Source organism: Medicago sativa, chromosome 5, assembly GCF_051527215.1.
Source record: "Medicago sativa cultivar Bolivia chromosome 5, Bolivia_mono, whole genome shotgun sequence".
Classification (NCBI taxonomy): domain Eukaryota; kingdom Viridiplantae; phylum Streptophyta; class Magnoliopsida; order Fabales; family Fabaceae; genus Medicago; species Medicago sativa.
Genome location: NC_140753.1, coordinates 10,398,802 through 10,419,490, shown reverse-complemented (window position 1 = coordinate 10,419,490; position 20,689 = coordinate 10,398,802). Strand labels below are relative to the sequence as shown.

At 31.5% G+C, this 20,689-nt stretch overlaps 2 protein-coding genes and 1 pseudogene across 2 annotated transcripts; all 3 read right to left on the bottom strand.

The window, feature by feature from the left end:
* Positions 1–4,505: 4,505 nt before the first annotated feature.
* LOC146919906 (cytochrome P450 71D8-like) lies at positions 4,506–7,526 on the bottom strand. The gene is made up of 2 exons (XM_085713290.1): positions 6,533–7,526; positions 4,506–5,255 (listed from the first exon to the last, which is right to left on the bottom strand). The coding sequence occupies exons 1-2, from the start codon at positions 7,436–7,438 to the stop codon at positions 4,644–4,646; spliced, it is 1,518 nt and encodes a 505-aa protein (XP_085569416.1). The 5' UTR covers positions 7,439–7,526; the 3' UTR covers positions 4,506–4,643.
* Positions 7,527–14,679: 7,153 nt separating this feature from the next.
* On the bottom strand, positions 14,680–15,265 carry LOC146919905 (cytochrome P450 71D8 pseudogene; annotated as a pseudogene).
* A 2,179-nt stretch (positions 15,266–17,444) lies between these two features.
* On the bottom strand, positions 17,445–19,645 carry LOC146919904 (cytochrome P450 71D8-like). Its single transcript, XM_085710685.1, has 2 exons — positions 18,717–19,645; positions 17,445–18,256 (listed from the first exon to the last, which is right to left on the bottom strand). The coding sequence occupies exons 1-2, from the start codon at positions 19,623–19,625 to the stop codon at positions 17,645–17,647; spliced, it is 1,521 nt and encodes a 506-aa protein (XP_085566811.1). The 5' UTR covers positions 19,626–19,645; the 3' UTR covers positions 17,445–17,644.
* Between the last annotated feature and the right edge of the window lie 1,044 nt (positions 19,646–20,689).

Below are 20,689 nucleotides of genomic sequence, written 5' to 3'. Positions count from 1 at the left end.
TGTTTGGGTCAAGTATATATCTTCCTCCAATACCATGCGTTCGCTAAAGTCCCCTAGGATGAAACAAGGGCTTTGGATAAAATTATTTAAAGGAAAATGTTAACAAGTTCCTCCGGGGCACTTTTAAGATCTTTAAAAGGTAACTTTCTTTTAAAAAAAATTGTAATCAGCGCATTGGAAATTGAAACATTTGACATTTTGTATGAAATAATTTATCCTTTTGGAATGCTTAAAGAGTGCCCCGGGGGCACTCGTTAACAAGACCTTTATTTAAATTCATCATGTGCTGCCAAAATACTTTAATGTTACTTAAGAAATTACTTTTCATCGATACAAAAATAATATTTTTGATAATGTGATTGCATTTCGGAATGTTTTTCGTATACTTCTAAAGGAAGGTATTGTCTGTAGGGATGTAACGAGTCAATTTGCATCTAAAGTAAAATTTAAGTTAGATTCACGATTTTTTTTTTTTAATTTACCAAGTTGTCTAATGGCTAGAATTTTATCAATTAAGGTGAATAAAAGGAATTCGGGGCCCAAACTTCGGTCTTTGGATATTACGATGCATTGTCCCTGTCAATTAAACTATGCTTACAGAAACGAGTTAGATTCATATAGAAAATTAATAAAGGCTATTATTTAATTTATTTTACATTGCATGACTCTTTTATTTTATCATTTTTCAACTCTTCGATATAGTTTTTACGAGGGAACTCCCTATAATTAGTCCAATATTAATAGAGGTGAATACATATACGTGGACCGACATAGTAAATATAGCCCTAAGAGACGACCAAGCCAAACTTAATCACTTTGCCTTTGTAGGCCTCGTGCTTGGGAGGTTGTGGATCGACATAAGAAATATAGCTTTAAGGGGCGACCAAACCAAACATAATCAATTCGCCCTTGTATGTCTCGTGCTTGGGAGGCTATGGACTGACATAAGAAATATAGCCCTAAAGGGCGACGAAGCCAAACTTAACCACTTCGTCCTTACATGTCTCGTGCTTGGGGGCAATTGACCGACATATCCTTAAAGGACGATAAGCTTCCCCCAACTGTCAAATAAAAATAAACAAACTCCCTGCCATTTATCAGATAGAAACGACCCGACAAACTCATGTAACAAACACAGAAGATATTCAAGTAATGGGCTTCATTAACAATAAAATAAAATAAAATAAAAAGAGGTTGTCCGCCACTTTTTGAGATTTCATCCAATGCGAACAAACTTTCCAACGTTTATTCGTTAAGATAGAAAAACTCTAAAAAATGAATTCAATAGTCAATTTAAAAGTGTAATATAAGACTACTTAGATGAGATGACACATGTCTCTTCTAATTTAATTAATGTTTAAGGTTCAAATTCACTATTGAACATGCAACAACATTAAAACTCTTATGAATAGTTCTCACCCATTTAAGTGCTACAAGACTAAAAAGATTAGTTTTCGTAATTGCGAGCAGATGATACTCAATTTCCAAAAAAAAAGTGTAATTAACGCAACATAAAAGCCTTTAAATTATTTTTTCAATATAACCTTTACATGCATGGTTGGTGAGATTTGATTGATGCGTGTAAATTATTTTGGGTTAAATATGTTTTTTATCTCTATAAAATTTTCAAATTTTAAGTTTTAGTCTCTATAAAATTTTTCATCAATTTTTGGTCATTCTAAAATTTTCCGTCCCTGCACTTAAGTAAAATCATGTGTATCCTTCAAAATTTTGTAAAATCATGTGTATCCTTCAAAATTTTCCGTCCCTGCACTAAAAAGATTAGTTTTCGTAATTGCGAGCAGATGATACTGAATTTCCAAAAAAAAAGTGTAATTAACGCAACATAAAAGCCTTTAAATTATTTTTTCAATATAACCTTTACATGCATGGTTGGTGAGATTTGATTGATGCGTGTAAATTATTTTGGGTTAAATATGTTTTTTATCTCTATAAAATTTTCAAATTTTAAGTTTTAGTCTCTATAAAATTTTTCATCAATTTTTGGTCATTCTAAAATTTTCCGTCCCTGCACTTAAGTAAAATCATGTGTATCCTTCAAAATTTTGTATTATTTTTTGTGGCCATGCTTAGTACGTTGTAGAAATCTCTCTTGCAAAAGTTTAATTTTTTTTTTAACAAGTGATGAATTAAATATGATTTTTTTAGGTTCATATTTAATTCATATCTTGTTAAAAAATTCAAATTTTTTGCACAAGAGATTGTTACAATAATATTGATTAAAAAAAAAGATTGGTATAATATTATAAACATTTAGCTTAAAAATTTCATTCAAAAATGTGAAATATACACATGATTTGATTTAAAAACAGGCACCATCAGTGGCGGTAGAAATTTTTTTTGGGACCAAAAATTGATGAAATTTTTTATAGGGGCTAAAACTTGAAATTTGAAAATTTTATAAGGATCAAAAACATATTTAACCCAATTAAATTTGTTAAATGATATGATCAATATAAGCCTCTTCATCGGTTTTTCATCTATTTCTATCTAAAGACTATGGTGTCTTTAATGATGATATCTAAAGACTATGGTATCTTTAATGATGATAATATTAATAGTCAGTTTTTATTTTTGTTAGAGAAAGGGAGTCGAACTCATGAGTCATGACCTCGTTGTCACTTTCAATCCCCTATGTTCTTCTCCAAAATCACCAAACCGGCCACCTTGTGACCCCTTTCTAAATACTATAGTTGTGTCATTGTGTGACTATTTGTTTGATATATTGGGGTTCATTGTCTAAATCTCAAGTGATGAGCTATCTTATAAACTAATTATTTACCATAAACTTACCATTTATCAACTAACTTATATGTTATCGTTACTTTTAGCGAAAACGAATCATATTCATATTTATCTGAAAAAATTATACCAACTTCACGTGCAAAACCCTCCGGATTGATTTGATAGTGTACAACTTAAGATTTAAAAGTGTGTTCTTCTCTATATCTCATGTTCGAATCCTACCAATGTTAACAATTCTCGTTTAATAAAAAAAACTTCGCTTGCAATATATAATGACATTTTTTATTCACAAAAAATAATCAATGACATTATTCAATGCGAAATTAAAATTTTCATGACATTACTAACCATAAATTATTGTGGTATATAGTCTCGGTCAAAAAATTATTATGGGGTTTTCACTTTTCATCCGTAATCAAAATTGAATTAATCATTCTATCAAAAAAGAAATTGAATTAATCAAAGAAAGGAACATAAACATGGAATATTAAAGAACTGGTCTTTTATCCCAGAATATTGATCAGGTGCACGTATGCAACTAGCTTTACCTAGGTGATTGGATAATAATTCAAGATATGACATTGAAAGAAGAAATTTAGGTATAAAATAAAATTGTTCAAAGGTATCTTCAATCTGGAAAGCTAGACTCAGTCTCTGCGAACTGTGATGTTTATAAGGGATAATACTTGTCTCATTCTCATGCTCTTGATTGAAGAATTTCTTAAATTTCTATTACTATTTAAAGAACTCAAGGTCAAATTCTGATCCTATAAAATAGAACATATATATATGTTTATAATCCTGCGAATTTTTCTTCCTTGATTGCAACATAACATGTCATCCACTTTTTGACAATTTCGCAAACTTAGTCCTTCAAGAAACATTATAGCTTATATTTTTCTCTTCTTTGTTTTCTTATTATTTTAAGCATAAGATTAACAGAATATGTATATAAGAAATAAACTAAATAGAAACTGAGCAAGAAGAAGCTATCATTTACATATACACACAAACTTCCCTTCATTGTAATGTCCCATTCAGTACTTATGGGTTGCTATGATTCTCCCTTTGATAATATATATATAAGACGAAAACGACTTCTTCAAAAAAAAAAAAAAAAAACATACAAGAAGAAAACGAAGATGAAGAAACAAAACTTATGAAAATCAAGAAAACTCATTTTACAAACAAAAATTTCAAATCATACCTTGAAAAATTGTGGTCAACTACAACTAATGTGGCCACTATTGTAATTGTGATGTAATTGCGATCGTTCTGACATGGACTTATTTTTTGCTTGCACATAATATATTTAACTAATTACTTATCTTCAAAACTAGATATCTTCAAACTTTTCTCTAAAATCTTTTATATCGATCTCATTATCAACTTACCATCACATTAAAAAATCTCATACTCATTCAAACTACCCTCTAAATCCATGATAGATGTATAACGAAAAGAAGAATATAGAAAAATAATTTGTGTTAGCACTATATGATTTGTTGTGGCCTGATTCAACTGTATGTAACCTAGATGCGATTGTTGCGATCACAATGTTGCAGCCTTGCGATTCATATTTCATGTGATTTACTAAACAATGCAATTGTGGGTTGATATCTTTGCAGATGTTGTCGCACCGCAATATTGCGACTGTATCGTGATGCAATCTGCAATTTAAACTCATTTGCAGTTACTCAAAGCTTTGGCATAAAATCTTGATAATGAAATTAAATATATAACAAAGTTAAAGTTTTATTTGTAGTATACAAAACTTCTTGTGAAAATACAACTATACAAGTCACATAATTTCAAATAGCCATATATTACAATTTACAACATTTATTATATCTATTATTATGATGAGCATAACACAATCACATAACATAAACATTAGGAATCAAACACAACTCATTTTCCCTTCCAACTGCCAATCCAACATTTTCAATCATATCCAAATCCTGAGGTTTCATCAGATTTGGTAGTTCCCAATTGAAGTGATATAGTAACAAAGCTAAAGGAAGCATAACACTAGCTATACCAAATGACATTCCTGGACACATTCTCCTTCCAGCACCAAAAGGAATATACTCAAAGTTATTTCCTTTGAAATCAATCAAACTTTCATGAAACCTCTCTGGAATAAACATCTCAGCATCAGTCCAATATTGTGGATCTCTTGCCACTGCCCATGCATTTATCATGACTTTAGTATTTTTTGGTATTTCATAACCTTCAATGATGGTTAATTCAGTGCATTCTCTAGGGACCAATAATGGTGAAGGTGGGTGTAACCTCATTGTTTCTTTGATCACTAGCTTTAGGTATGTAAGATCATTTAGATCAGATTCAGATATTATTTTCTTTCCTTTGAATGCTTCTCTTAGTTCAGCTTGTGCTTTTTCCCTAACACTTGGATTTTTCATCATTTCTGACATAGCCCATTCTATTGTTGTCGATGTTGTATCAGTTCCAGCAACAAATACATCCTGAAATATCAAATTGTGTACATTTTTTATATGGATAGTGCTAACTTGTGCCCTTAGGGCACATGTCAAGAAACCTAAAAGAAGAAATATTTTTTAAAATTTTGTGCATTCAATTCATTAAAAAGTTAAAGATTAAATGTAATACATACATTCCAATAAATTATTTCTATATTTGATAGGAAGACACTGTCCCTCCAATACTATCTCTCTTCTTAATTTGGTAATATTCTTGTCGGTCCTATTATACTCCTGTTAATGTTTATGTCTTACACTTCTGTCTCCAAAAAAATTGTCTTAAAAGATTATTTAATTAAAAAAGATATTTGACAACCGTCATTTTCTCAAGCTTATTTTTAGTAGCTTGTATCATTTTAAAACTTAGCTTAAGACTTATAGTTTCTCATTATTTATCTCCATTTCGCCCCTACTAAATATTAATTAAAAACATATTTCCTTAAAAAAAATTAATTAAAAACATATTATTTATGTCATTTTATATTTATAAATTAATTCAACCGTTAATTTTATCAAACACTACAAACTCAACCATCTAACTTATCCGTTATTAATTATAAGTTAATTTATCAGTTATCCATTGTACGCTAACTTATCCACTATTCATATTTTTTTTACTAAACCCTAAACTAAATAAGTTACGAGATTCACTGATTTAGTGTAACTCATGGAAATTTCACTTAAGCTTGAACAAATTTCACTTAATGAAGAGATCAATTGATTTAGAACCAACGGGCAAAAGAGTGGCATAGTCTTTGTGCTGTATAGTCATTGTTTTGACCGTGGCCGAAATTTTGATTTTGGCACATAGTTTTTCAACCATATGACATAGCTAAATTTATTTAAAGAAAAATGCTAAAGTTCCCGACATTGCTTTATCCCGAATGAACCCGACCGTGTATTCCACTCAGCCACCTTTTTTGACTTCCTCCTTTTTCCATTTGACCTACCATGAATTGTGGAAAAATCAATGTTTTGATTGGTTGCTTTTAATTCGGGATGCCCTCGGGATGGATTTTTTCGGGTTCAATAGCAATGCTGTTATTTAAAATCGTGCCTAAAATTCTAGCCACTACAAATTTTTTACTGTTTAGCAACGGTTTTAACAAATCGCTAAATACCGTTTTTTTAAGTAAACAGGGGATTATTATAGAGTATTAGAGTATGGTGCTGCTTTTTTTTTTTTTTTTTTGAGAGATGAGTATGGTGCTGCTGCTTGTTAGCGCTAATTTATAAATAATCATGAGTTCATTGTAACTAACCCAAATCACAGCTTTGATGTTGTTGGTTGTTATTTTGATATCAAGGTTTCCACTTTGTTGGACTCGCAAAAGAACATCTAGAAGATCTTCGTTCTCAACTTCATTGTTGTCGTCTTCTTTTGCTTTTTCTCGCTTTTCTTGATGTTGTCTAATAATGTTTTCTATAATTTTATCTACACGCTTGTGAATTTTCTCCAATTTTGGTTTCATTCCTGATAGTATATGTAACGGTTTAATGGATGGAAACAAATCATCGACACCAAATCCACTCGACATTTCCACAACCTTTCTAACCAAATCAACAAATTCATCTTGGTCCTTTGATTTGTCACCAAACGCTGCCCTTGAAATATTTGAACTTACCATTGAGAAAATTCTACTTGTGAGATTGATTGTTGAGCCTGATGATGATTGAATGGATTGTATCAATTTTTTTGTTTCATCTTCTCTAATATAAGAAAAAGATTGAACCCTTTTAGCACTTAGAAGTTCAAAGACACATATTTTTCTCATTTGTCTCCAAAAATCACCATATGGAGAAAATACAATATCTTTTGAACCATAGGCCATAATTTCAGGGGAAAGAAGTTTTGGCCTATTCGCAAAAGCAGCATCATGTGTTTTCATTATTTCCTTTGCCAATTTGGGAGATGATACAATCACAGTAGAAATTTCACCAAGTTGTATGTGCATTAAAGGTCCATATTTATGAGAAAGTTCATGTAGAGCATGATGTGGACGTTTTTTTGACATGGCTAATTGAGGAAGGTTACCAATGAGAGGAAATTTCATTGGACCAGGTGGCAATTTACTAAGGCTTTTTTTTGTCTTGGAATATTTTGCTAGCCATTGCAACGCTAACAAAAGAAAGAAGGGAATAACAAAGAAGGAAAGTTGAGCTTCCATTGTATTAATATTTAAGATGAGATTTTTTTTTTTTTTTTGGGTCTATATTTAAGATGAGATTTATTACTCAACTCTAAATCTTTGTTATGTCTGCTAAGATGTTATGGGGTTGTTATTTATAGACTCTTGAATCTGTCTAGCTTGTTATACTTTAATACCGATTATGTTGTAGTTTAGCTTTTTCTAATATTAAAATATTAAAATTAATTTACTTTAGATAATTGACCATTGCCACCAAATGGAAGAATTCTAGAATAATTATTCTAATTGATCAATTATAGGTTGACATAATTAATCATTTTAGTTCCTTAAAAAAAAAAATTTAGAATTATTATTAATATAAATTGTATTAAATTATTATTAAGCACGATGAATATAGGTTAATTTTTTTTAATGAACTGTTCATAATTCAGTAACTCCGGCGGATAATCGGTTCTTACTATCACCATTCACGAAAGAGGAGTTCCGCATTGCTATGTTTTCGATGCACCCGGATAAGTGCCACGGCCCCGATGGTTACGGTCCAGATTTTTATCAACGTTTTTGGAGCTTATGCAAAGATGACATTTTCAGTGAATGCAGTAATTGGTCGAATACAAGTCATTTCCCAACATATTTAACTATATGACTAATATTGCCCTTATTCCTAAAGGCTCGATTCATGGAGTAGTAAGTGCCTCTCTAAAGCGGGACGTGAGGTAATGATTAAATCTGTTCATATGGCTATTTTGTCCTATGTTATGAGCATTTTCCAATTATCGACTTCATTAATTACTACTACTGAGATGATGATGAATTTGTTATGGTGGGGTCATGGTGGTTATAATAATAGAGGTATTCACTAGTTGTCTTGGGAGAATCTCTCGATGCACAAGGTTCATGGAGGTATGGGCTTTAAAGATTTATTCGCTTTTAATCTCTCTATGCTTGGTAAACAAGGTTAGAAGTTTCTAATGGAGCCGCATTCACTTGTCTCTCGTATTTTTAAAGCTTCGTATTTCCCATCCCGTAGCTACCTTACGACAACTTTAGGACATAACCCGAGTTATGTTTAGCGCAACATCTTATGCGTTGTCAGAGGTGGCTCTCATCTCATTGGTGTATTGGTTCAGGGGCAACCATCCCTATTTTGGATGCACTGTGGCTCAAGGATGGCACACTATGTTTAGAACTTCACATTTGCATCGTTAATTCACCATAATACTAAAAGTTGGAACTCGCCTTTGCTCCAGCAGGTGTTTAGTGGTGCAATTGCTTCACATATTCTTAAAACTTTGTTTGTTGCTCAGGTACAGCAGGATCATTTGATTTGGAAGGCAGAGAAGGATGACATATATTCCGTCAAGAGCGCTTACTGTCTTTGTGTGGAGGAAGTTGTAGATGTTTCACATTTGCGGAAACCGGGTTTTTGGTCGGGTAAATGGAAGCTGGAGGTGCCACCAAAAATTAAAAATCTTATTTAGTGAATGTGTCGCGGCTACCTTCTTACGCGCACCCGCTTGCAAGATAAAGGCGTTTAGTGCCCTCTCTCTTTTGAGTCAGTTGCGAGCATCCTTTTGAGGACCTTTCTCATGTTTTTTCCTCCTGCATGTTTGTTGTACAAGTTCGACGGCTAGCTGGGCTTTGGAACATTGTTTTTCAAGCTTCCTCTACCAGTGACTCAACCACAGATGATGTATTCACCTTGCTTCAAAATCTTACACCTGAATTGCGGCATCAGATGGTTACAATTATTTTAAGCATTTTGAAGCACTGCAATTTAAAACTGGCAAAATAAAAATGAAGTTTGTGCTCAAGTGGTTGATTGAGTGTGTAAGGTTATGGATGACTGGACTACAGCCATTGTCGACATCAGTTGGGTTCTCTTCCCACCGTGGCTTCTAATCCGCATCCTACCACGACTAGATGGCAAAAAACCATAACCCGCGAGACTAAAATGCAACATTAATGCTACCTTTAACTTTATTGCCTCAAATAGAACTGGTATCGGTATATGTGCATGATGATGACGGGGCTTATGTCTTGGCAAAAACTTTGAGCATTACACATGACCTTTGTTGATGTTGACGAGGCTCTTGGCTTATTTCATGTACTCCAGTGGTTGCAAGATATGTGAATGGATGGTGTCGATTTCGTAGTGGATTCGCGACGACGACTGATCCTTTCAACTCAGTACGCATCAATGTTACAAAATTTGGTCACATTATTACGACATGTCGGTCTTTGGTCTCTTCTCATTTTGCAAACTCTAGGGTGGAGTTTATTCGACGACAAGCAAATATGGTAGCACACGCTCTTGCACTTGAAGCCACATTACTAGCTAGTATCACTATTTATTTAGAAATACCTCATTGTATTGCTATTCTTCTATTTAATGAAATGCTTATTAGGAAAAGAAAAAAAAAAAAGTGACTTGGATGTGGAATGAAAATGTTATAATCATCTCCATTTTTTTTCAAATTCCAAAAATACTCTCACAGTCTTGTTTTTTGGATTATCCTTTATCAGTTCACCTATTCTGCCGAAATTTGATTTGATTTCCTATTATTGAATGGTAATTCAACGCATACATTCCGTTTTCAACAACAACAAAAATGTTAATTTTATGAAATGAGAATAAGAATCAAATAAAATTGTTCAAAGAAAAAAGAATCAAATAGAATGATAGATATCGAAATCAATCCATCCATTTCACTGATTTCAGATTGTTTACTGAATTATTTATACAAACGATTTCAACTTACAACTTTTTTCAACTAATGATGGTTGGTTTGAGTGATATCTTTTATTTTATAAAAGAGTTGATTTGTTCTATTCAATTGGTTTGATATTTTTGAAAAAAATAAAAAACTTATTATAAAAATATTTTTCTCAAATTTCTTTGCGTCAATATTTTTTTTTTTGAAAAAGCTAAAATGAAATATATTAATCAAAACTTAGTCTCTCAAGCACAAGGAGTACCAGAGAAGAACTAAGATAAAAGAAGTATGAGTTACATCAGGCTCGCTTAAAATACATATGGTAAGTGAAATTAAGTAATAACTCCCAAACATAAAAGGGGATTAAGCCACCATATATGGTAATTAAAAGCAAAATTAGGATGATTTGCCTTCAACCACCAGCATGTTTGGAGCTTAATTTTATCAATAAGCTGGATGATTGCGTCAATATTTTTTCTTATCTTTAACTATTTTGTGTCGGTATTTTTTTGTATCTTTTCTCAAATAAGTACGTAAGTTACAATAAAAAAACATTTTGCAGAAAAATGAAAAATTATATATAATTAAAAAATAAATAGATATAAAAACTATTTTAAAGATTTTTTTTCCCAGCAGAAAACATCTTTTATTAGATACAATATTAAGTCAATCCTCAACTAATTAGACACACAACTTCTCTCTAAGTTTTATTTCTCGTTCACTCATCGAAGATTGGTGGTTTTAGGTCATTTTTAACCTAGAATCACCCATCTGTATCTTTTTTCCCATTTTTTTTTGATCTAAATAAGTGATTTCCACATATATTAAGTGTTTTCTTTTGTGATTTTTCGTGATTTCATCATCTAAGTGCGCTATTGTGTTGTTCGTCGTCTTGTGCGACGTTTGATTTCGCGTCTTGTTGCGGTGTTCGTTTGGTTCATATTCTGGTGATTAGATTTTATCATATTATTTATAGGCATTTTGTCGTTGTATGCTATTAACTTGGGTGTTGTGAGTTTATTCGCAGATTCATCTTTTATGTTTTTAGTGATGTTGATTTGATGTATTTTATCAATTTGAATGAATGAATATCGTTTTGTTTTTGTAAAAAAAAAAAAAACTTTTATTAGGTATAAGTGTTAATGTAGTATTGAATTTTATGTTATTTTTTGAAAAATCAACGAATCTTTCAAAATTTATTCAAAGTAAAAAGAATGAGAAATTATAAATATTGGAGGACTGTGTCAAAACCCAAAGTAACCTTTTATACTTTATGTTATTTTTAAAAAGGCAGCTAGGTATCTAAAATTTATTCAAAGTAAAAGAAAGAGAAATTAAAATTTATTCAAAGTAAAAGAAAGAGAAATTAAAAATATTGAGGGATTAGGTCAAAACCTCTATTTCATATGTCTTCTTAAGAAAAACCTTACCCAAAAATATTCCTGCTTACCAACATTTTTATTTTATTTTTTTGACAAAAGCTTACCAAGAAATCTTGAAAGGATAAAAATTCCATGATAGAAAAAACTCATAGTAGTTGTTTAAAGTTTGTACACGAATTTTAAAGAAATGATTAATTGTGTTGATTTCAATAATAAAAATAGTATTATTTATTAAAATACTCTTATAAATTATAGTTGGTGGAGTAGTTATGCTGAATCAAATTCAATAAACAATGTATAATAGTGGGAAGAAAAAAAATACGCACTAGTATTTTAAAATGACAATCATTTTGATACAAATAAAAAAATACTAAAAAAACAATTATTTTGAGACGGAAGGAGTATGACATGCTTCACGGCGCAACGTAGTTGACTTGAGAAAAATTACAGATGTTTCCTTTTTCTTTGACAGAAAATATTTCAAATGTTTTTATGTTGCTACCGTTTGAAGAAATGAATAAAAAATGTTTATTCAAATTTTGAAATAGTCGCCAGTCGTGATATTCAACTCTCAAATACATAATGTATATGATATATGAATGGAATTCTAGAATAAATCTTTACAATATAAATGTGTTATTATTAAATTCATTTTTGTATACCATATGACATGCTACCATTTGATCAATTTAAAAAACTAATTTATCTGCTCCTCTAAACCTGAATCTGTTTCTCACTTATTCTTGATCTCGTGCTCTTTCTCTTCCAATTAACGTGTGGGATTCTATTTTTGCATTTTCTACATTGTCAAAACAAAACAAAAAATTATGCATTTTCTACACTTTGGTACATTCGTTTCTATATTTCTTACATATAATATCTTTTTCCCGTAAAATAAAAAAAAAAAAAAAAAACCGGTAAGAAGGCCAAACAGGCCAAATGGTTAGTTTGATTGGCTGTGGGGTGGTCAATATATATGGTAGACACATAAATGGTGTAATTTTTTGAAGGGATGTCATTTGGTCCACATTTTATAGGATAAAAAATAAATTGTAATTTCTTAGTTTTTATAGGTGATAGTTAAAATTTTATAAATTTAATTTTAAGAAAATACCTAAAAAAGTTATTTTAAAAATTCTCCAATTTATATTGAAGAATTTAACTTATCATTTGTAATTACATTATCTCATAATTTGTTTCAGCCAAACACACTATCAGGTTTATTTTTTGGTACAACACTATTCAGGTTATTTATTGATTAATTTTTATAGGCATATAAGTTTTCTCGTAATCGCATATCATATCGTCTCGTCTCAAATGTCTACAAATTGAGACTCTAGTAGAAGTCCTTGTCGCAACCATAGTCGCAAGGAACCACGAAGTTGAATCAAAGAACCCACGAACCATTATTTAATGAACAAAAATATGATCCATATAATTGTAAATATAATAACAAGCATTTAAACTAATTAAAATAAAGATTCAATTTTTTCATCTATTAAGTTCTCAGACATCCTATTTTTATTCAAAACAAAGTGTAAAAAAAAATAAGCCGTATGAAAAACTTAAAGATAAAAAAACAGTGTCTAAAATAAAGATTCAATTTTTTCATCTGTTAAGTTCTCATACGTCCTATTTTTATTCAAAACAAGGCGTAAAAAAAATAAGCTATGAGGGCGTGGTCCTCACCTAGGTAGAGCAAAGTATCATTGGTCCCATCAATTTCATTGCTATCCCAATGCACATCAAAGGCTGGTAGTCCAATGCATATTTATATTGAAGTATGCCTCTCAACGGGAGCTAAACTTTCGATGTGGGACTAGCATGTATACACTTGCTATATTAAGTTAGCTAGTTTTCCGATGTGGGCTGCTAATTTTTACTCCCAGCATATCAATTATACGTATCATAAATCCAAATAGCGTTCTTACTTTGTATACCCCTACGTACCTAATAATTTAAAAGTTGCGAACCGCATATCTGAATTCGTACCACGTACCGAAACGAATTACGAATTGTGTGACTATGATCACAATCATGGTTTAGTTTGAAGGTCACAAAGTGTAGAGTTGACTATAAATTCTAAAAAGTTCAAAAATATAAGTGTCAATGGAATTTTATAAAACTAATTACCAATTAGAACAAGGTGTCACCAAACACAAAAATAAAAATTCAACGCACGAGTTCGTCAGATCCTTCAAGGCATGCAAAAAAGCATGGTGCAGTTGTTTTGGTTGGTGGATTCATGATGCAGTAGCTGTCATTGCGTATGGGGATATTCTCTATTCAAGTTGTAGTTTTTGGCATCCTTCAAGAAAACAGTGTGTTTTTTGTTTTCTTTGCTGTTTTTTGTGCACCTGTTTTATACTTTGTATACTCTGTTTTCAGTTCCTCTTTTGTGCACTCCTTGTATTGAGGAGATCCGTTTGATTATTACATGATTTTATTTTGGTTTGTTCGAAGAAAAATTTGTAGTACTCCCATAATCATAAGGAGTCACCGTCCCACAATAGACATCGCATTGATCATTTCACTGAAAATAAAAGATGATAAATGAATAAAAGAAGGCAAATATTAACTCTTATTAAAAGTTAAATTATCATGTTTTCCAATACAAAATTGCTCATTTTGGGTTCCTTAACATGTGTCATTAGGGCACAAGTTAACATGACCCATAAAAGAATTATAAGTTTTTACAGGATGAAAAATAGAATCTTGTTCAAAGGAGATGTAGCAATTTATGAGATTACTGGTTACTTTGCTCAGGTTGGCTGAAACAATTTGAGATCAAATTAAATTTCTCGAGGTTGAGGTTACTTGGTTTATTAATAGAGCGGGAAAACATTACAAGTTACTTTATCAAATTGTTGTGAAACAATCATATTTATTGTTTAAATTCTAATTAAGTTATACCGACATCCATGAAGCTCAAACACTTAGGATCAGGAGTGTTTGTATATTATTGTAGGAAATGTCAAAGGTTTGTTCCACTTTTTTTTTTTTTTTTAAGAAGTCAAATAAGTTCATTTAAATTGATATCAGGATAATCGAACCTAAGACATTTAGGAGGAGCACACCTCCAAGGTTAGTTGCACTTTTATTTCTGAATTACAAAGTAGCATAATTGAATTCAAAAGACGCATATACGAGTATCATGGAGTTAGACATCATACACGGTTGGAATCAAACACAGCTCATTTTTCCTTCCAACGGTCAGTCCAAAATCTTCAATCATATCCAAATCCTCATCTTTCATCTTATTTGGGAGTTCCCAATTAGAGTGAAAAAAAAAGTAATAGAGCCAATGAAAACATAACACTTGCTAAACCGAAGGCCATACCCGGACACATTCTCCTTCCAGCTCCAAAAGGAATATACTCAAAGTTATTTCCTTTGAAATCAATAAAACTCTCATCAGCATCATTCCAATACTTTGGATCTCTTCCTATTGCCCACGCATTTATCAAGACTGTTTTTGGTATATCATACCCATCTATTTTGGTAAGTTTAGTGCTTACTCTTGGAGTTGGAACCAACAATGGAGAAGGTGGGTGTAACCTCAATGTTTCTTTGATCACTAACTTTAAGTAACTTAGTTTTTCTAGATCAGTTTCATATATTAGTTCCTTGTCTTTGAATGTTTGTCTTAATTCATCTTGTGCCTTCACCCTCACTCTTGGATTTTTCATCATTTCTGGCATAGCCCATTCTATTGTTGTCGATGATGTATCAGTTCCAGCAACATTTGTAGAAATTTACTTTTCAGTTTTTTAACAATACTTTTGTTGATATGGTAACATATGGAAACAAATTATAATTTATATGAAAATTCTATACTTTGTTATTTTTTACGGAGCTTTTTCTTTATCACAAGTATTATATTTTTGTAAATTGTGATTTTTATAGTTATGTATATATTAATGAAAAATGATCTATGCGTATTTCTTTCTTGTATTTTACATGCATATAAGTTTTATATACAAAAGTTTGTTAACTTATTTTAGTTGTATCCTATTATAAACTTCAAAAATTTCTCGTTGCAACATATGTCGGGGATCAAGCCTCCGTTGATTGTGTACAAACAAAATACAAGTCAAAAAACAGGGTAAGAAAGGGTTTAGCTAATAGAGATATTAACTCTTCCATACTACTCATGCAACAATTCACAACCATAGTCACAAGGAACCATGAAGTTGAATCAAAGAACCCAGCACGAACCATTCTTTAATGAACAAAAACATGGCCCATATAACTGTAAGAACAAACATTTAAACTAATAAAATAAAGAGTCATTTTTTTTCATCTATCGAATTTCCATACGTCCTATTTTACTCAAAATAGGATGAAGGGGAAGACGGAAAAAAAATAGAGTCCTTAAAAAAATTGACAATGAGGGCGGTGTCCTCACCTAGGGAAAGCAAGGTATCATTGGTCCCACCAGTTTCATTGCCATCCCAATGCTCATCATAAGCAAGTAGTCCAAGGCATATTTATATTGAAGTCTGCCTCTCAAGGGGAGCTAAATTTTCGATGTGGGACTACCATGTATATATATATTTCACAAACCACACTTGCTACATCTCTATGTTAGCTAATTTTCTGATGTGAGCTGCTAATTTTTACTCCTAACATATCAATTATTATATTTGAACTTATCACAAAATCAAATAATGTTTTGACTTTGTATACCCCTATGTATCTAATTCTTTGAAAATTGTGAACCACATACAGAAACAAAGTTGGGAAAATGCTATTTCTCTAGAAAAATAGCATCAAGAATTTTTCAAGACACAGCTGGCAAGTTTTAATTGCATGATTTATTTGTTCACTTCCTATTTTTCAGCCACACCTCCTTGAATTGTGGCAAATAGTGCATTGTGATTGGCTACTCTTTATTCTTGAAGAATTCTTGATGTTATTTTTCTAGAGATATAACATTGCTCATTACAAAATTGTGTGGCTATGATCACAATCATGGTTTAGTTTGAAGGTCACAGTACAGAGTGTAGAGTTGACTATAAATTCTAAAAAAGTTCAAAAAATAAGTGTCAATGGAATTTTATAAAATTAGTTAATTAGAACAAGGTGTCACGAAACACAAAAATAGAAATTCAATGCACGAGTTCGAAATACAAGGCATGCAAAAAGGTATGAAGCAGTTTTTTTGGTTGGTGGAAACATGGATTCATGAAGCAGCAGCTGGTGTAGTTTCATTGTCATTGCGTATGTGCCAATTCTCTATTCAAGTTGTAGTTTTTGGTATCCAACAAGAAAACAGTATGTTTTTTATATCCAACAATGGTGGATTAATCCGGTTTTGTGTTTCGCTTAATCTACCCCTACCGTGTGTTTTTTGTTTTCTATGCTGTTTTTTGTGCACCTGTTTGGTTCTCTTTGTGCACTCCTTATCTTGAGAACATCCGTTTGATTATTGCATAGTTTTATTTTGTTTTGTTAAAAAAAAATTATAGTACTCCCATAATTATATATATCGTCTCTTCGTCACACTAAGACATCGCATTTGATCATTTCACTATAAATAAGAAAAGATGATAAATAAATAAATAAATAAAACAATTATAAGTTTTGTGCGGGATGAAAAATAGAATCTTGTTCAAATGAGATATAGCAATTTATGAGATAACGGGTTACTTTGCTCAGGTTGGCTGAAACAATTTATGAGATCAAATTAAATTTCTCTCTTGGGCTTGGTTTATTAGCAGGAAGACATTAGAAGTTATTTATCAGATTGTTGTAGAACAATCATATTTATTGTTTAAATTCTAATTAAGTTATACCAACATCTATGAAGCTCAAACACTTCTAAGATTGGGGAGTGTTGTGATTTTAAATGTGAACTAGTGATCACAAAGCCTTTTAATGGCCAAATACTACAACATTTATATTATTTCTATATGTATATTATTGTAAGAAATGTCAAAGGTTTGTTCCACTTTATTTTGAAGGAGCTAAATTAGTCCACTCAAATTGACACGAGTGATAATCGAACCTGAGACGTATAGGAAGAGCACACCTCCGAAGTTCGTTCCACTTTTATTTTTGAATTTTTGAATTACAAAGTAACATAATTGAATTCAAAAGACGCACATACAAGTATCATGGAGTTACACATCATGTATTGTTGGAATCAAACACAACTCATTTTTCCTTCCAACTGTCAGTCCAAAATCTTCTATCATATCAAAATCCTCATGTTTCATCTGATTTGGGAGTTCCCAGTTGAAGTGAAAAAGTAATAGAGCCAAAGGAAGCATAACACTTGCTAAACCAAATGTCATACCCGGACACATTCTCCTTCCAGCTCCAAAAGGAATATATTCAAAGTTATTTCCTTTGAAATCAATCAAACTATCATCAAACCTTTCTGGAATGAACCTCTCAGCATCATTCCAATATTGTGGATCTCTTCCTATTGCCCACGCATATATCAAGACTGTAGTATTTTTTGGTATATCATACCCATCTATTTTGGTCAGTTCAGTGCTTACTCTTGGAACCAACAAAGGAGAAGGTGGGTGTAACCTCAATGTTTCTTTGATCACTAACTTTAAGTAGCTTAGTTTTTCAAGATCAGTTTCATATATTAGTTCCTTGTCTTTGAATGTTTGTCTTAATTCATCTTGTGCCTTCACCCTCACTCTTGGATTTTTCATCATTTCTGACATAGCCCATTCTATTGTTGTTGATGATGTATCAGTTCCAGCAACAAATACATCCTGAAATATCAAAATTCAACTTATATAGACGGACATACATAGAATTCAATAATATTGGACTAGCAGTTGCACCTTAAAAGTCATAATTTATGAGGTAACATTTTCTACGAGATGAAAAGCAAAGTATAAATAGAAAAGTTCAATAGTACTATCTCATAAAGAGCGTGTAATTATTTGATTATTATTCAATCAATTCAAGGCTACATACTCATGGAGCCAGGGCCGGGCCAAGGGTCAAGCAACCTAAGCAAGGGCTTTAGGCCTCAACATTTTGGATAATAAAAGGCCTCAAATACTCTTGATCATGGGTTCAAATCTTGGATTTGACAAAATTTGTTTAGTGTAAACAACAATATCCTTAATTTTTCTGCAGAGTTTAATGGAAAAAACAAAGGAAATATAGGAAATTAGGGTTGGTGACTAATAGAATAAAACAACCTATGAGTTAAGTGCTACTAACCCAAATCACAGCTTTGATGCTGTTGATTGTCAATTGGACATCAAGGCTTCCACTTTGTTGGACTCTCAAAAGAACATCCACAAGATCTTCCTTCTCAATTTCACTTTTGTTACCTTCATTTCCTCTTGCTCTCTTTTCTTGATGTTTTATCACAACATTATCTAAGATTTTGTCTACCCTTTTGTGAATTTTCTCGACATTTTTTTTCATCCCTGTTAATACATGAATAAGTTTCATCGAAGGAAACAAATCAATAAGCTCAAGTCCACTTGAAACCGCTACCGCTTTTCTAATCAAAGACACAAATTCTTCTTGATCCTCAGATTTATCACCCAACGCCGCTCTCAAAATAATAGAATTTATCACTGAAAAAATTCTAGTGGTTAGGTTGATTTTTGAGCCTGCAAATGACTTGATTGATTCTATAAACTTTTTTGTCTCATCTTCTCTAATGTAAGAAAATGATTGAACCCTTTTAGCACTTAGAATCTCTAAGACACATATTTTTCTCATTTGTCTCCAATAATCACCATATGGAGAAAATACAATATCTTTAAAACCATAGGCTAAAATTTTAAGAGAAGGAAGTTTTGGCCTATTAGCAAAAACAACATCATGTGTTTTCATTACTTCCTTGGCTAAATTTGAGGAAGAAACAACCACTGCATTAATTTCACCTAGTTGTAGGTGCATTAATGGTCCATATTTTTGAGAAAGTTTTTGGAGACCATGATGTGGAAGTTTTCCTGCAAATGCTAGTTGATGTAAGTTACCAATGAGAGGTAATTTTTTTGGACCAGGTGGCAATATGTAAAAATTGGTTTTTGGCTTGTAATATTTTGTTGCAAGCCAATGCAAAAGTATGAAAACAGAGAAGGGAATAATAACAAAGGAAAATTGAAATTCCATGGCATGCAATAAGGAGTGAGAGTGACTATTAAACTCTAATGTTGTTTACTGAAATGTTAATGCTGACTCTTATTTATATACTTTTGAATATAGAGATTATGATATTACTTAGGTATTTTTCTATTTTGGTGATAATCTATACCTGGTGCAGAGAATTGAATAAGTCGTTGGTACTAGAAAATTATTTTTCGCAAAGTTATATAGAAAAGTAACAAATTTATTTTTTCCAAGCATAGAAATATTAGGAAACCGGCATTATATACGTGTTAGTATAAAAAATTACATTTTGTTTATGTACTAATGGCTTTGAAGATTTCCCAAACAACAATATATAAAGTGCTTTTATAATTACATTATCTCAAAAATTGTTTCAGCTCAAGCACACTGTTGAGGTTATTAATGATGTTTATAACTTCTCAATATATTTGTCAAGTAGTATAAACACAACCAAGTTTTGGAGATACTTGGTTAACTATTAGCACTATGTATCCATTGAATACATATCAAACGTCGATACTTTGCAGATACTTGCGGATATGTGTACCTTTAAAGTTTTTTTTTTTTTAATATTTTAGCAGATACTTACAAGTTACTTTATGATACCTACATTTTTTTTGGTCAAATACCTCACTGGGTCCTTTAAGTTTCACGTTTGTTTCAGATAGGTCTCTTAAGTTTCTAAGGTTTCAGATATGTCCTTTAAGTTTCGAGTTTGTTTCGGATATGTCCTTTAAGTTTCTAAGGTTTCAGATATGTCCTTTAAGTTTTGAGTTTGTTTCAGATAGGTCTTTTCTATCAAATCAACTTTGGCTTAACGGAGGTTGATAGAAAGGACCTATATGAAACAAACTCGAAATTTAAATGACCTATCTGAAACCTTAGAAACTTAAAGGACCTATCCGAAACAAACTACAAACTTAAAGGACCTATCTGAAACCTTAGAAACTTAAAGGATCTATTTAAAACAAACATGAAACTAAGGACGTGGAGAGGTATTTGACCTTTTTTTTGACAAAGACAAAACGATATTCATTTATTCAAATTGATAGAGTACATCTTATACA

What these genes read in the sequence shown, in the direction of transcription:
- LOC146919906 (XM_085713290.1), bottom strand. Translation starts at nt 7,438, where the DNA reads ATGGAAGCTCAACTTTCCTTCTTTGTTATTCCCTTCTTTCTTTTGTTA. An exon ending in ACATCAAAGCTGTGATTTGG is followed by an intron (nt 5,256 to 6,532) that starts GTTAGTTACAAT and finishes TTGATATTTCAG; the next exon opens with GATGTATTTGTTGCTGGAAC.
- LOC146919904 (XM_085710685.1), bottom strand. Translation starts at nt 19,625, where the DNA reads ATGGAATTTCAATTTTCCTTTGTTATTATTCCCTTCTCTGTTTTCATA. An exon ending in GCATCAAAGCTGTGATTTGG is followed by an intron (nt 18,257 to 18,716) that starts GTTAGTAGCACT and finishes TTGATATTTCAG; the next exon opens with GATGTATTTGTTGCTGGAAC.